General features: G+C 37.1%; 2 protein-coding genes across 2 annotated transcripts; both read right to left on the bottom strand.

Moving 5' to 3' along the window:
• Nucleotides 1–2,169: 2,169 nt before the first annotated feature.
• On the bottom strand, nucleotides 2,170–5,319 carry LOC126710319 (protein NRT1/ PTR FAMILY 1.2-like). The gene is made up of 4 exons (XM_050410722.1): nucleotides 4,953–5,319; nucleotides 4,586–4,803; nucleotides 3,409–3,956; nucleotides 2,170–3,209 (listed from the first exon to the last, which is right to left on the bottom strand). The coding sequence occupies exons 1-4, from the start codon at nucleotides 5,068–5,070 to the stop codon at nucleotides 2,312–2,314; spliced, it is 1,782 nt and encodes a 593-aa protein (XP_050266679.1). The 5' UTR covers nucleotides 5,071–5,319; the 3' UTR covers nucleotides 2,170–2,311.
• Nucleotides 5,320–11,413: 6,094 nt separating this feature from the next.
• LOC126708186 (uncharacterized) lies at nucleotides 11,414–12,992 on the bottom strand. Its single transcript, XM_050407991.1, has 2 exons — nucleotides 11,493–12,992; nucleotides 11,414–11,419 (listed from the first exon to the last, which is right to left on the bottom strand). The coding sequence occupies exons 1-2, from the start codon at nucleotides 12,990–12,992 to the stop codon at nucleotides 11,414–11,416; spliced, it is 1,506 nt and encodes a 501-aa protein (XP_050263948.1).
• Nucleotides 12,993–13,229: the final 237 nt, after the last annotated feature.

Raw genomic sequence — 13,229 nt, 5'->3', positions numbered from 1 at the left:
AAGCCTATTAAGTGATTAGGGTTTCAAATCTATTTCACTAAGTATTTAAAAGAAAATCCTAAGGCACGTTTTGAAGAGACTTTGGAGATGCTTTTGTAAGATCTAAAAGGTACTGTACCTTCTTCTTTCAAAGTCAGATTTGAAGTTGTTGCAATAAGATTATACATAGCTGATGATTTAAACCTTCAAGGGTTGTCTTGGAGTCACAAATTGGAGAGTTTATGTTGCTAGACCTTTGAGTGAGATCTCAAAGTCATAAACGAGGAGTTTGTGTTCAGCAAATTCAAGATAGAAAAGCCTATGGAGTCGAAGCTGCATGTGGTCGTATTTGTAAATTCTACATGAGGTAGCTTTAGATTTAGGGTTTAAATCTATTGTAATCTTTCATTTTATCATAGTGGATTTGTTTACCTTGAAAATAGTTAGATTAAATCCTCCCCAAGTTTTTACCTTGAAATAATTGGTTTCATTGGTTTTCCTAAGTCATCATATTACTGTCTTCTTTACTTTTCTGCACTAAGTAATATGTTTACATGTGTTTAACCTAGATCTCATAATTAACCTAAGTAAATACTTGGTTAATTCATTATTTTATTTTATTTTTGAGAAACTTGGTTAATTCTAGATTAAACTAATCTGTTTTCAAGGGGTCTAAACATAAACAAATAGATGGTATAAATTGTAATATTTTAGAGTCAAATAAATGAGTCTATTTTACTCTAAAATTAATATAGAGAAGATTTTTCAAGCAAAAAGGAAAGAAATATAAATAAGATTGACCACAATGGAAATGAAAAGGCCCTAGGGTTAATTTCTAAACAGTGGGTCAATCGATGATAATTGTGGGCCTATGTCTATACTAATCTATTGAAGATGTGTGGGTCAATCTTTATATATTATGCTTAATGAGCACCAAGAATATTAATGCGGTCTTTGTCTAATTCTAAAGGAGATGTAATAAATATGCTCTTCATAGTTAAAAAGGAATAGGGAAAAAAAAAAGATAATAATAATAAATAATATTTCTCAATTGTATGTGGGATTATTCTTCTAAAAGAAATTGTATGTGGGCTATGGTACGTGGTATAAATTTAAGAATAAAAAATATTCTTGATTTGCCAGAAATGTTATCAACTTGATAATTAATCGACTAAATTATAATTAACACCCTTAAAGTTTGGGACAATTTTGATTTTTTCTTTTAAAGTTTAAAATTTTGGATTAGGACCCCTAACATTATATGAAATTTTAATTTGAGTTTTTTATTTTTTTTTTTTTTATTTTTTTTTTTTATGTATGTCTATTATTGAGGTGGCAATTAAATGACATCTCAAACCAAAATGATTTAGGATTAATGTTGGTTTGGGAACTCTTGTATTTTGTTTGGCTAAAATTTATTTAAACGTCTTCTATACTGTTGTTATCGAGAACTGAGGGCTCAAGTTATGAGGTACAAAATAGGGCGTCTATAGTTGATTTGTGAGGATAGGACCTTGGTTGGATCCATGCTGACTGACTTTAGTGAATTTATGCTAGTGGTTGACAGAAACAAAGATCATAGCGACTCTTAAATATTTGATTGAGAAGGAAGAGATAGGACTATGCTTGATGTTTGATAGACTGGAATACTATTGTTAGCAAACATGTAGGATGACTGGCACAGTGAAGGGATTTCTTTATGAAGGTTACAAAGTTATAGATTTGATACCATGTTAAAAGAAAGTAAATAGAATTGATATTCACAGCCCAATTATATACATCAGAGAGTATTTAGAAGAACATAAGCTAATCCTATTCTAATCCTAGTAGAACTAGGTCACTTGTCATGCAAGTACATGCTTATAAAAGTGTGGGCTTTATAATAAGTTTGAGCCCTAATAGATCTGACAATAATAAATGTAGTATCAATGATAGGTTCATATAATGTTACTTCAATCACAATTATATTTGTCTCCTTAGCAAGTTGTAGAAAATGTTATGAAAGAAATTGTATCATTAGCATTGCTCTTTACATATAGATGTAACTTAAGGTAATTTCTTCTTTGAACTTTCTAATGTGTTATGTTTTAATTGTTTGCATGTTGAGGTTAGAGCAGAAAACACAGAATTTTTTATATTCCGAGAAAACACAGGAAAAGGAAGCAAATAAAAATGACTCAATATGACCTCTGAAAAACCAAATCAAGTTTCCATGTCAACATATAGTCATAAGAAATGCAAGAAGAAAACTTAAGAATTGGGAACATAGAAGCAGTACACAGTTATCTATATGTTAATAACTGCCATAGCCATTACATATGGGTACAAACTTTTAAGATGAAGGTAATTCCCTATAATTAAATTGGTCGTTTTGTATGTCCTCAGAATATCTAGTTTTTGGGTTCTCAGCAGGTCCATAAACCCAACAACAAGCAACAAAATAAATAAAATTAATCAAACCCAAGACACTTATTAGCCAGTAATAATAATCTAAGTGACCCTTGTTAAGATTACTTGACAACCAGCTCTCATGCCCATCTTTGCTAGTAACTCCATCCACAATATTCACCAGAAGACTTCCTACCAAGTTAGCCACAGCAGTCCCAAGTGTGAAAATCGCCACTGCAATGCTAGACATGCTTTTGGGGAGCTGAGTATAATAAAATTCTATCTGTCCAATTGCATTGAAAGCCTCAGCTAATCCGAGCAAGGCAAATTGTGGAACTAGCCACAAAGCTGACATGTCTATCACAGCACCTGGTGAATCCACAAGCCCTTCTTCAATTGCAATTCTCCTCCTTATGTTTTCTGTTATTGCTGCCACTGCCAATGCTGCACAAGCAAGCAGCAATCCTATCCCCATCCGGACTTTGGTGCTGAGGCCTTTGGGCCGGCCCGTGTATTTTACCAGTAATGGAACCATTACGCGATCATAGAATGCAACCCATATTGTTAGTGTGACAACCATGAACACCGTGAAGGATCCAGCTGGAATTTCAAAATTTTTGGTGATATGTCTATCCATGGATTTTGCTTGGAGTGTGGAAAATGAGTTCTGGTTCATGCACAGAAACATAACGATGCCTGTGGACCACATGGGAATGACTCTAAGGAGAGCTTTGAGTGACTCTACTTGTTCTATTGTGCATAGACTCCATGAATCTAAAGCTGACCCGTCCGGATTCAGGTCTCTCTCACGATCCCTTATTTTGCAAGCTTTGTTTAGACACCTAGAAAGAGTTCGAAAGGTATTAATTTATCCTCAGCATAATTTTGGGAATCAGTATTCATGACTCAATGCCAGTAGTTAGCTAATTCACTGGAAAATTATAGTCCAAAACAATTTAAGAAGTTCCACAAAGCCAAGAATAGCATACATAAGTGTGAATCACATATCAACAATGTCAAGCATTGTAATAATAAGAATACCTTAAATTATCAGTTGGGACAAGGAAGTTCGAATCGTGGCTGTGGCAATACTGATCAGACTTACTTTGAGGGAGACTAAGCTTTCTGTTCTTGAATGCCACCACTAGAACTTGAACAAACCCAGTAAACAAGCTCTTACTAGGCTTCACTTTCACATAAAGAGAAGATCCAGCTAGGAAAATTACAGTAGAAATTATCATAAGAATTACTGGCACTCCAAACCCGACTTTCCATCCCAATTGATCTTGAACGTACACAATTATAGTCAATGCAAGAACAGTTGATACTCCAATCGAAGTGTAATACCAATTGAAGAAGCTCTCCAATAGCCTCTCATTGTTGGGCTTATCTTTGTTGTCCAATTGGTCTGCACCAAAGGCTATGGAACATGGTCTAACACAACCAGCTCCAATGGATATTAGCCCAAAGGAAGACAACAGAAGAGCCAACTGAGCTGCTGTAGCAGACTTGCATACTTGGCTGGACTGGTCACAGGAAGGAGGTTTCAACTGTGGCATCATTGCAGTCGACCATAAAATAGTCATCCCCTGTTGAGACATACCAGATTTGAGTACCCCTTATCTAATTAACATCAAAACTATTCCTCCATTTGTTCAACTAAAGATTTCCTTTAAAAAAACCAAAAATTACTCAAGAAAAATTAAAGAAAAGAAGCCCCACATGTGTCTACTGTCAATATAAATCCTGCGTTTATTGTTAGCCAAGGAAAGAAAATGATTTCCTAACTTTTTCCCGGACGAGAAAAATTTAAATACAGTTCCTTATGTGTTGTAGCATTGATTCCCAATTAAATTCAATCAAGTGATAGCATTCACTAATCAAACATTGAATTTCACTCTTGTTAAGAGAAGATAATAACATTTGTGTTACATTGAATTTAATTGGAAACCTAAGCTTTGCCTGTTCCCAAAATTTTCCATCAAAACAAACAAGCCATGATCCACATGTATGTACTAATGGTTATCTTTTCTATGCGTATTAAAGACTAACTTAATATATATCAATAAAAATATACATATACATAGAAAAGGTTATCATGTCTTTAGGATTTTTTTTTTTCTTGAAGAAAATTACTCCCAAAATACATTTTCCTAGAAAATATATTATCCCCTGGGAACAAAAAGAACCAAGAAAAGTAACTTATAATTGGACTTACAAGAAGGCTAGAGATGGATCCGAGTGAGATGACCCGAAACCGACCCAAATAAGAATCAGAGAGGAAAGCACCAAAAATGGCCATGACATTGGAAATGGCTGACCACATTAACAGAATGCTTGATGCACTGGCTGTTTTCATGTTATAACTCCCAATCAAGTAAAGTATCATGTTAGGCATAAGCCCATAGCTCGCTACCTTCTCAAAAGACTCATTCACTGCCTCCATCAAAAAAATGAAAATCAACAAATAAGTTTAACATATATTTATATATATATGTGAAAATGTTTTTAAGCATATATATATGTTCACTTATAATATAAGTCTGTGTGTGGGTGCATATGTATAAAAGTTAAAATTTGAGTACCTATGATGAAAGGCATGGTTCTAAAACCACCCTTTATGGGCTTTGCTTTTGCAGCTTGATGGGGTTGCTCGTTTTCGTTCGAACTCATGCACTTCTCCTCTGCCACTATGTGCTCCATGGTTTTGATTAATGGATGGAAGTTCAATTGAAAAAAAAACCAAAAAAACAAAGAGACAAAGAAAGAAAAATCTCTCTCTTATGGCTACAAAAGCTTCCCTATGATCTGCTATTCTCTGTTGAAACAATTTTCTACCTTTTACATGCCAAAAAAGGATAGACTGCAAAATGTTCTTTGCCGAGTAGACCTTTCCTTATGGAGTAAGGTAGAGCTGCGAAAATGACTGCTTGTAAGGATATTATATCTTTTTGAGCTTCAACTCGGTGACTTGGGCTCACATATTTGATTTTTTCTCATGCTACAATTATGATTTAGATGTATGTTATTGTTGTTACTATTTTTTTTTTTTTTTAAGGATATTATTATGAGTAAGACTTAGGTACAATGTTTATGTGCTGTTCCTTAGGTTCTCATTTTAAGATTCTGTTATGTGAATTTTTTCTCATGGGAAGGAAGTGTATTTTTTAGTTAAATAGCTACATAGCTAAATCTTTAGAAAGAAACTTAAGGAGTAGTATATAAGGTACTATACCTAAATTTTGTCATAATTATTAATGTATAGGACGATCAATTTCTTATAAATTCTTTGCTTATAAGAGCACTCACAGCAGTAGAGCTAAATAGCTATATAGCTATTTTAGCTCCACCAAAATACAAAAATAGCTCTACATCAGTGGAGCTAAAGCTAAAAATTTTAGCTTCAAAGCTAGAGTACGCAGCTATTTTTAGCTACCTATTGTAGCTTGAAGCTATAAAAAATAAAAAAAATAATAAAAAAATAAAAATTATTCCCACTAGCATTAAAATAATATTTCTTCTCTTTCTTTATTTAATTCTTTTTCTATTTCTTTTCTTTCTTTCGTTTATCATCTGAGTCTCAGCCCTCTCTCTTCTTTCTCTATCTCTTTGCTATCTTTTCTCTCTTCTTTTTGCGTGATAGGTGATGGCGTGGGTCGGTGGGTTTCGTGGATGTGGGTCAGTGGGTTAAGATCGGCGATGGCGTAGTCAGTTTCGTGGTGGGTTGGTTTCAGGTGATCGGCGATGGCGTGGGTTAGTGGGTTTCGTGGATGTGGGTCGGTGGGTTTCGTGGATGTGGCGGTTTCCAATGGTGAGTGCAGTGGTGGCTAGTCTGATTCGACAGTGGTCTAGGTTTGATGTGCGACGGTGGTATGGGTTTGATGGTGGGGTGCTGACTCAACACTCTTGGTATGAAAATCAAGGTAAAATCTGTTGGGTTTTGAGGGTGGATCCAAGGCACCATAATCTGGAGGTTGTATTTGTTTTGGTTTTGACGTGGTTGTGGTGGATGTTTTTATTATTATTTTAATGAGTTATTTTTACTATTTTAATCAAATAGCAAAAAATATAGCTCTGTAGAATATGAAGAGGTAAAATAGATAAAGGGTCCGTTTGGATTGAACTTATTGTTGCTGAAAACACTATAGCAAAATAATTTTTAAATGTGTGAAAAATACCGTGGGACCCATTTTTAATATTTTTAATGCATGAACAGTGCTGCTACAGTACGTGAACAGTACTACTACAGTATATGAACAGTGATTTTTGTCTCTGCACAGTAAATTTACTGTTCATGCGCTGAAAAAAAAAAAAAAAAAAAGGGACGGAAACGTGAAATGAAAACGTGAACGTTGGTTTCAGCTGAAACCAAACGCTCACAAAGTCACCCTTAAATATATTACTTCAATAATTATATTTTAAAAAATGTTTAAAATTTTTGTATATTTCCATTTTCCTTTTTTACTTGGAACTCGGATTTCATAAATTTTTGTGCACTGGAAATAAAATATGCTGTATGTTATTTTTGTGCACCGGAAATAAAATATGCTATCGTGTGTACATAGACTTTCTTATAATAAATAAATATCCGTTTAATTTCTTTGGTGCATGCACGTGATATGATATACACCGTACACGACAACATCATCATGCATCAAGATCTACTTCTTTTTTTTTAAATTTTAGAACAAGCATCAAGATCTACTTGTTTGTATGCTAGTGCATAATTATATACAACACAATATATAAACTTATCTTTTTTTTGCTGAATCAATATATAAAACATATCTTTTTTTTTTTTGCTGAATAAATACTTTATTTCTCACAAAACAAAGAGATACAATTTAGATTGGGCCTGAGACCATCTCGATCCAAAACTTGACCAATCAAAGGCGGCAGAGTAGAGATGGGAACCGGCCCATTCCAATTCAAGATGGCAGCCCATCCAGCTAACAGATGAGCTGCTTCATTACCTTCTCTACAAACAAAAGAAAAATTTACATTCTCAAAGCCTTTAGCTAAGTACAAAATATCCTCCACCACAGACTTAATGCTCCAATGAGGCGCTGCCACTTGATTTCTCAGAGGCTCAATTACATTCCAAGCATCCCCTTCTATGACAATATTTTTAAAACCTGCCTCAGCAGCTTTTTGAATAGCTACCAAGGCTGCACTAGCTTCACCAAATAGAGGACTGCCAGGATTCTTCTGCTCAACCCATGCCGCAACACAGAAGCCTTCTTGATCTCTGCCCACTACTGCCACTGAGGTTTTTCCTTCTCTAATTGCAGCATCAAAATTTAATTTTATCCAACCAGGTGGAGGCATTGACCAAGTGGAATCCCTAGAGGAATTTTTACACTCCAACTTCCAAGCTTGCTTGTGATCCTCAAAGGATTTACACACCTGCCTTGCAAGATCAATAGGAGCCATTTTAGTTCCTTCTACCCGAGCTTTATTTCTGCACATCCATACATGATCACACGTAATTGCTGCAAATAATTGGAACTCTTTAGAAGCCTCATCATCCAGAGCTAGATAATATTTTGGGTTAATGATCAACTTCACCCAATCTACTATGGATATAGAATCCAAAGTATTCAGCCTCAACGGCCAAGGGCTAAGGAGCCAAACTTGAGCAGCCCAGTCACAATGCAAAAAAAGATGCTCCAAAGATTCTGGAGACTTACCACACAAGTGGCATTCAATTGATGGGAGGGAAAACCTCCTATTTAGAATAGAAGCTGTAGGAAGGATTTCCCAAGCCAATTTCCATAACAAGTTTTTCAGCCTAGCATTAATTTTCATTTTCCACAATACCTTCCAGTCCACACCTTGCAGCACAGGGTGAGAGATAGAAGAAGGAGTTCTAAGAGCATTATAAGCAGATTTCACAGAGAATTCACCTGAGTGGTTCAAGCACCAAAAGACTTGATCATTGACTGATTGTTGAGAGATGTGAATATTGAGGATTCTATTGATTGTTGCTGGCTCAAAGAGATCTGAAAGTAGACCCCTATCCCATTGTCTTGAGTCTTGATCGATCAAATCAGCCACTAGATAAGCTTCTCGAGTAACTCCACTTCTAGCTTGGGGGATTAAGCTAGGCTCATTCGGAATCCATGGGTCTTCCCATATCCAAGTGTTCAAACCATTACCTATCCTGTGGCATAATCCTTTTTTAATCACTTCTCTACCACCAAAAATGCTCTGACAAGACCAAGACGCTGCTTTTGGCACAGCCATTCTGATAAAGTTTTTGTTTCTTACATATTTCTTTTTGAACACTAAGACCCACATCTTATCAGCATTACTTGCAACCTCCCAAGTCATTTTAGCTACTAAGGCTTTGTTCATATCTTCTGTTTTCTTAATGCCAAGCCCACCCACACATTTTGGGGTACAAATCGAATCCCAACTCTTTAGGCAGCCACCCTTTTTATTATCCTCTTTATAACCCCACCAGAAATTTCTATTCATAGCATCCAATTTCTTACAAGCTTGTTTTGGGAGGAGAAGTGATGAAGCTTGATAGGAAGGAATGGAGGCAGCCACAGAAGAAATTAGAGTAGTTCTCCCTGCCTGAGAAAGAGTCTTCATCTTCCAACCCTGCAACCTTTGCCTCACTTTATCAATAATCTCCTCAGAAGCAGCTCTCTTATCTCTACCTGAAACCATAGGAATGCCCAGGTATTTTTCTTTTCTGTTGGACCTCTGTATTCCCATATAATTTGCCAACTGAGATCTTACTCCTTCATTCACATTTTTGCTGAAAATTATCACTGACTTCCCGAAATTCACTTTTTGACCCGACCACTCAGAATAAGTGTCTAAACATGCTTTGATACTCCCCATGTTCTCCACATCTGCTTGAGCAAAGATAAACAAATCATCAGCAAATTGGAGGTGGGTAATTGGCATCAGATCAAGAGCTAATTTATATCCCTTAATTTTGTTATTTACTGCTTCTCTCTCAATTAGTCTAGCAAGAACTTCAGCTGCAAGGATAAATAAAAAGGGAGAGAGAGGATCACCTTGTCTCAACCCTCTCTTGGGCTTGAAAAAGCTGAAGGGGCTGCCATTAAGAAGAATTGAAAATGATGGTGTAGTAACACACTGCATCACCCACTGTATCCAAATACTTGGAAACCCAAACCCATGAAGAACTTTCTCGAGGAAACACCACTCCAATCGATCATACGCTTTCTCCATATCAATTTTTAATCCCATCCAACCTTTTTTCCCTCGCTTCTTCTTCATATCATGAATGATTTCTTGAGCCAAAAAGGTATTCTCTTGAATTTTCCTTCCAGGAATAAAGGCTGCCTGCCAAGGAGAAATTAGCTTAGGAAGAACCAGCTTTAATCTGTTGGCCAACAACTTCGATATGATCTTATACAAAACATTACATAAACTTATTGGCCTGAATTGGGAAACCATTGCCGCATTATTCCCTTTTGGGATAAGAACAATGAAGGAATGGTTTATTTCTCTCAACATGTACCCCCTTTGAAAAAAGCTAGAAATAGCTTCAATAACTTCACCTCCTATTATATTCCAGTAAAACTTGTAGAAGTGGGCTGACATTCCATCGGGGCCTGGCGCCTTATTAGAATTCATGCTGAATACAACATCTTTGATCTCCTCTGGAGTCGGGATTTTTGTAAGCATCTGGATATCCTCCTCAGACAAGCTTGGACATATCAAATTCTCCAAGTTATCAGGGATTGAAGGGTTAGACGATTCAAACAGATTTCTAAAAAAACTTTCAAAGCATCTTCCAATCTCCTCTCTCCCCGAGACCCATGAACCTTGCTGGTTTTTGATAAAATCAATTGCATTCTTGCGCCTTTTGATTATGGTGGTGAGATGGAAAAATTTGGTGTTCAGGTCAGCTGCAGACAGCCACTTTATTCTCGCCTTTTGCCTCCATAAAGTTTCCTCCCTTTGGAGCCATTCTTGAAGCTCCATATTAATGCCCGCTTCTTTACTTAAATTTTCTTGAGTTGGATCTTCACCTTGAATATATCTCAGATTCTCCCAACATTTCTTTATATTTTGCTGGATATTCCCGAACCACTCCCTGTTCCAAATTCTAAAATCTTTTTTTGCCTCTTTGAGCTTTTGGCAGACTCTGAACAATGGGGAGCCTTGATAAATTACATTCCAAGCTTTCTCAACTACAAACCAACTAGACTCATCTTTGGTCCACACCTCTTCAAATTTAAAGGGCCGTTTAACTGATCTCTGCTCTCCTTCTGTAAATAAAACTATGGGGGAATGATCAGAGCTTGAAGAAGGTAAATTAAGTACAGCAGCTCTTGGAAAAATTAACCTCCATCTATCATTCGCAAACGCTCTGTCCAACCTCTCTTTAATATTTGCTAATCCCCCTCTCCTATTAGACCAGGTATAAGGATTACCCGAGAAATTGATATCAATGAGCCCATTCTTTTCAATTACCTCATTTGGACCCCCACTAGATGAGCTAGCCACCGGTTTACCCCCTTTTTTATCAACCTGAGAGAAAACATGATTGAAATCTCCAATACATAACCAACCTCCTCCAAAAGACTCACCAACTTTTTCTACTGCTTCCCAAAAGGGACCTCTATTATTCCGGTTTGGAGGGCCATACACAAAAGAAACAAGCCAAGGCTCATACAAGGGGTCTGAGAAAACCAAACCATTCATCATATTGCTGCATTTGTAAGTAATTTCTATATCCACACCATTTTTCCAACCCACCACAAGCCCCCCTTTCTTTCCTCTAGGATCAACAGAATCTATATTATAGAAACCCAAAGACACTAAGAAACTATTGCATTTACTAATGGGAATTTTTGTTTCAGATAAGAAAATCACATCAGGCCCTATATCCCTTATTAAGGCTCGAAGAGTCCTTTTTGCCGTGGCCCGAGCCAAGCCACGACAATTCCAGGAAAGAGTAATCATGGCTGCATTGGGGGCATGTGTAGGCCCGCCTCCTCAGCCATTTTGGATTTAAGGGATTCATCATTAATCACAGATATAGAATCAGCAAAATTTACCTCTTGGGAAGAATTACAGGGCACAAGAGCTGCATGTTCTCTGGCTAGATCCTTAATCTTCTTCTTTCTGTGAACCTTTGCCCTCCCCGTGGACTTGTTTTGGCTTGTTTGATTAAAAACTTTGGACTGTGGCTCTAATTTGAGAAGGCCGGATCCCACTTTGGTCAGTTTAAGAGCTCTCAAGTTAACTGGGCTCCCTACTTCCTCCAATTTCCTTTTCCCACGATTAAGTACCTCTATTTGACTTATCTCCTTGTTACTTTGGGCCTTGGCTGACTCAAGAGCTGATTTCTCTCCTTCATTAAAGTATGCAGTCCATGAAAGCACATCATTTTGGGCCTTAGAAAGCCCAATAAGCACAGAAGGATCACTAAGACCCGGGTCAGCCAATAAAGGTTGATATTCTTTGGAAGGGTTTAATTCTCTTTGTATTCTAGAGCTTTCAGTATCTTTACTGGACATTGGTTGAGATGATATGGCTGGATTTGTTGTAACTGTACAGTCCGTTTCCATGGGGAAAAGTGGGATTAAATTTGTGGTTTCAGAGCTATTTGTTTGAGTATTTAGTTGGGATGGGGTGGGATAGTTAGGGACTTTGCTAAGAGAGATGTATTTTGAAATGACAGGATCAGACATAATTTCAGAACTTGCCAGATTGTGCCTCGAACTCACTGCCTGAGTTTCCTTGGTTCCCCCAACTTGCAGCGCGTGAATTCTACTCTCTTCTTGTTCCTGGGAAACTGACTCCTTCCTTCCCACATCTACTTCTTCACAAGCTTGATTATTATCAGCTATGAACTCCACCCACCGTGAAGCTCTATAACTAGCTGCTTCAGCCTTCATCCATGGCCCTAATCCAAATGGTTCCTTGGAATTTGGTTGCACCTCTGCATCTGCCCAAATGCATCTTGCTTTTAAATGACCCAACCTTCCACATTTGAAACAAAATTCTGCTATTCTTTCATATTTAAACCGAATCCACAAATTCGGTTGTGTGTTTCTGTCCAGGAAAAAACCACTCAGCAGAGGATCCTCCACCTTAATCTCAACCTTCACCCTTAAAAATTTGCTCATACACACACCCCCACTACCAGTAAAATCCACCTCTAACACTTCTCCCACTAGAGCACCAATCTCCTCAGCATTTTCCTTCGACATATACTCAATGGGGAGACCGTGTATTTGAACCCATAAAGGGATACTTGAAAAATCCAAATCATCAACTGACATATTCTGGTGCCATTGTTTGAGGATAAGAGGAAACCCTTCAATATTCCAAGGCCCCAGCTCTAAAATCCTCTTTTTATCACCTTCACATGCAAACTTGAACACAAAAATATTTTCCTTTAGATCTACAATCTGCACGCCCTTGGAGGTCCTCCATGCTTTCAGAATAATAGCCTTCACTGCATTTTTGTTGATGTTTCTGTCTGCTAGGAGCTTTCCTACCAGGCCAGTATTGAAAAGTTCTTCAACAGCCTTTTCACTAGCTTTTAACTTCACAGCTTTACCCGTACATCTGAGTTTCTTTGTTTTATCTGTTAAAGCTTCCACCAACATTGATTGGTTTTCCATAGAGATAAAGAGAGTGGTTAAGGGGTGGAGCCCCTTGCCAACTACCCCAACTGACACTAAGCAAGAAAGTGGAATAACTTTAAGGATGGCTAAAAGTTTTGCCAATTAGGTAGATGTAATAACAGGGTCAGAAAATTTTAGGAAGACAATACAACCAGGGGGAACTTTGATGGTCAACGTAGTAGGTGGAGAAAGAAAAAGGGGGTTTTATGGGTAAAATATAATAAAGATGAGGAG

This window comes from Quercus robur, chromosome 12 (assembly GCF_932294415.1).
Source record: "Quercus robur chromosome 12, dhQueRobu3.1, whole genome shotgun sequence".
Lineage (NCBI taxonomy): Eukaryota > Viridiplantae > Streptophyta > Magnoliopsida > Fagales > Fagaceae > Quercus > Quercus robur.
This window is presented reverse-complemented; position numbering and strand designations above follow the sequence as displayed.

Bases quoted from the DNA above. Each gene is read 5' to 3' on its own strand.
- LOC126708186 (XM_050407991.1), bottom strand. From the start codon at position 12,992: ATGGAAAACCAATCAATGTTGGTGGAAGCTTTAACAGATAAAACAAAG.
- LOC126710319 (XM_050410722.1), bottom strand. From the start codon at position 5,070: ATGGAGCACATAGTGGCAGAGGAGAAGTGCATGAGTTCGAACGAAAAC. The intron at 3,957-4,585 runs GTAAGTCCAATT...ATGTCTCAACAG, and splicing joins GATCCATCTCTAGCCTTCTT to GGGATGACTATTTTATGGTC. The intron at 3,210-3,408 runs GTATTCTTATTA...AACTCTTTCTAG, and splicing joins GTCCCAACTGATAATTTAAG to GTGTCTAAACAAAGCTTGCA.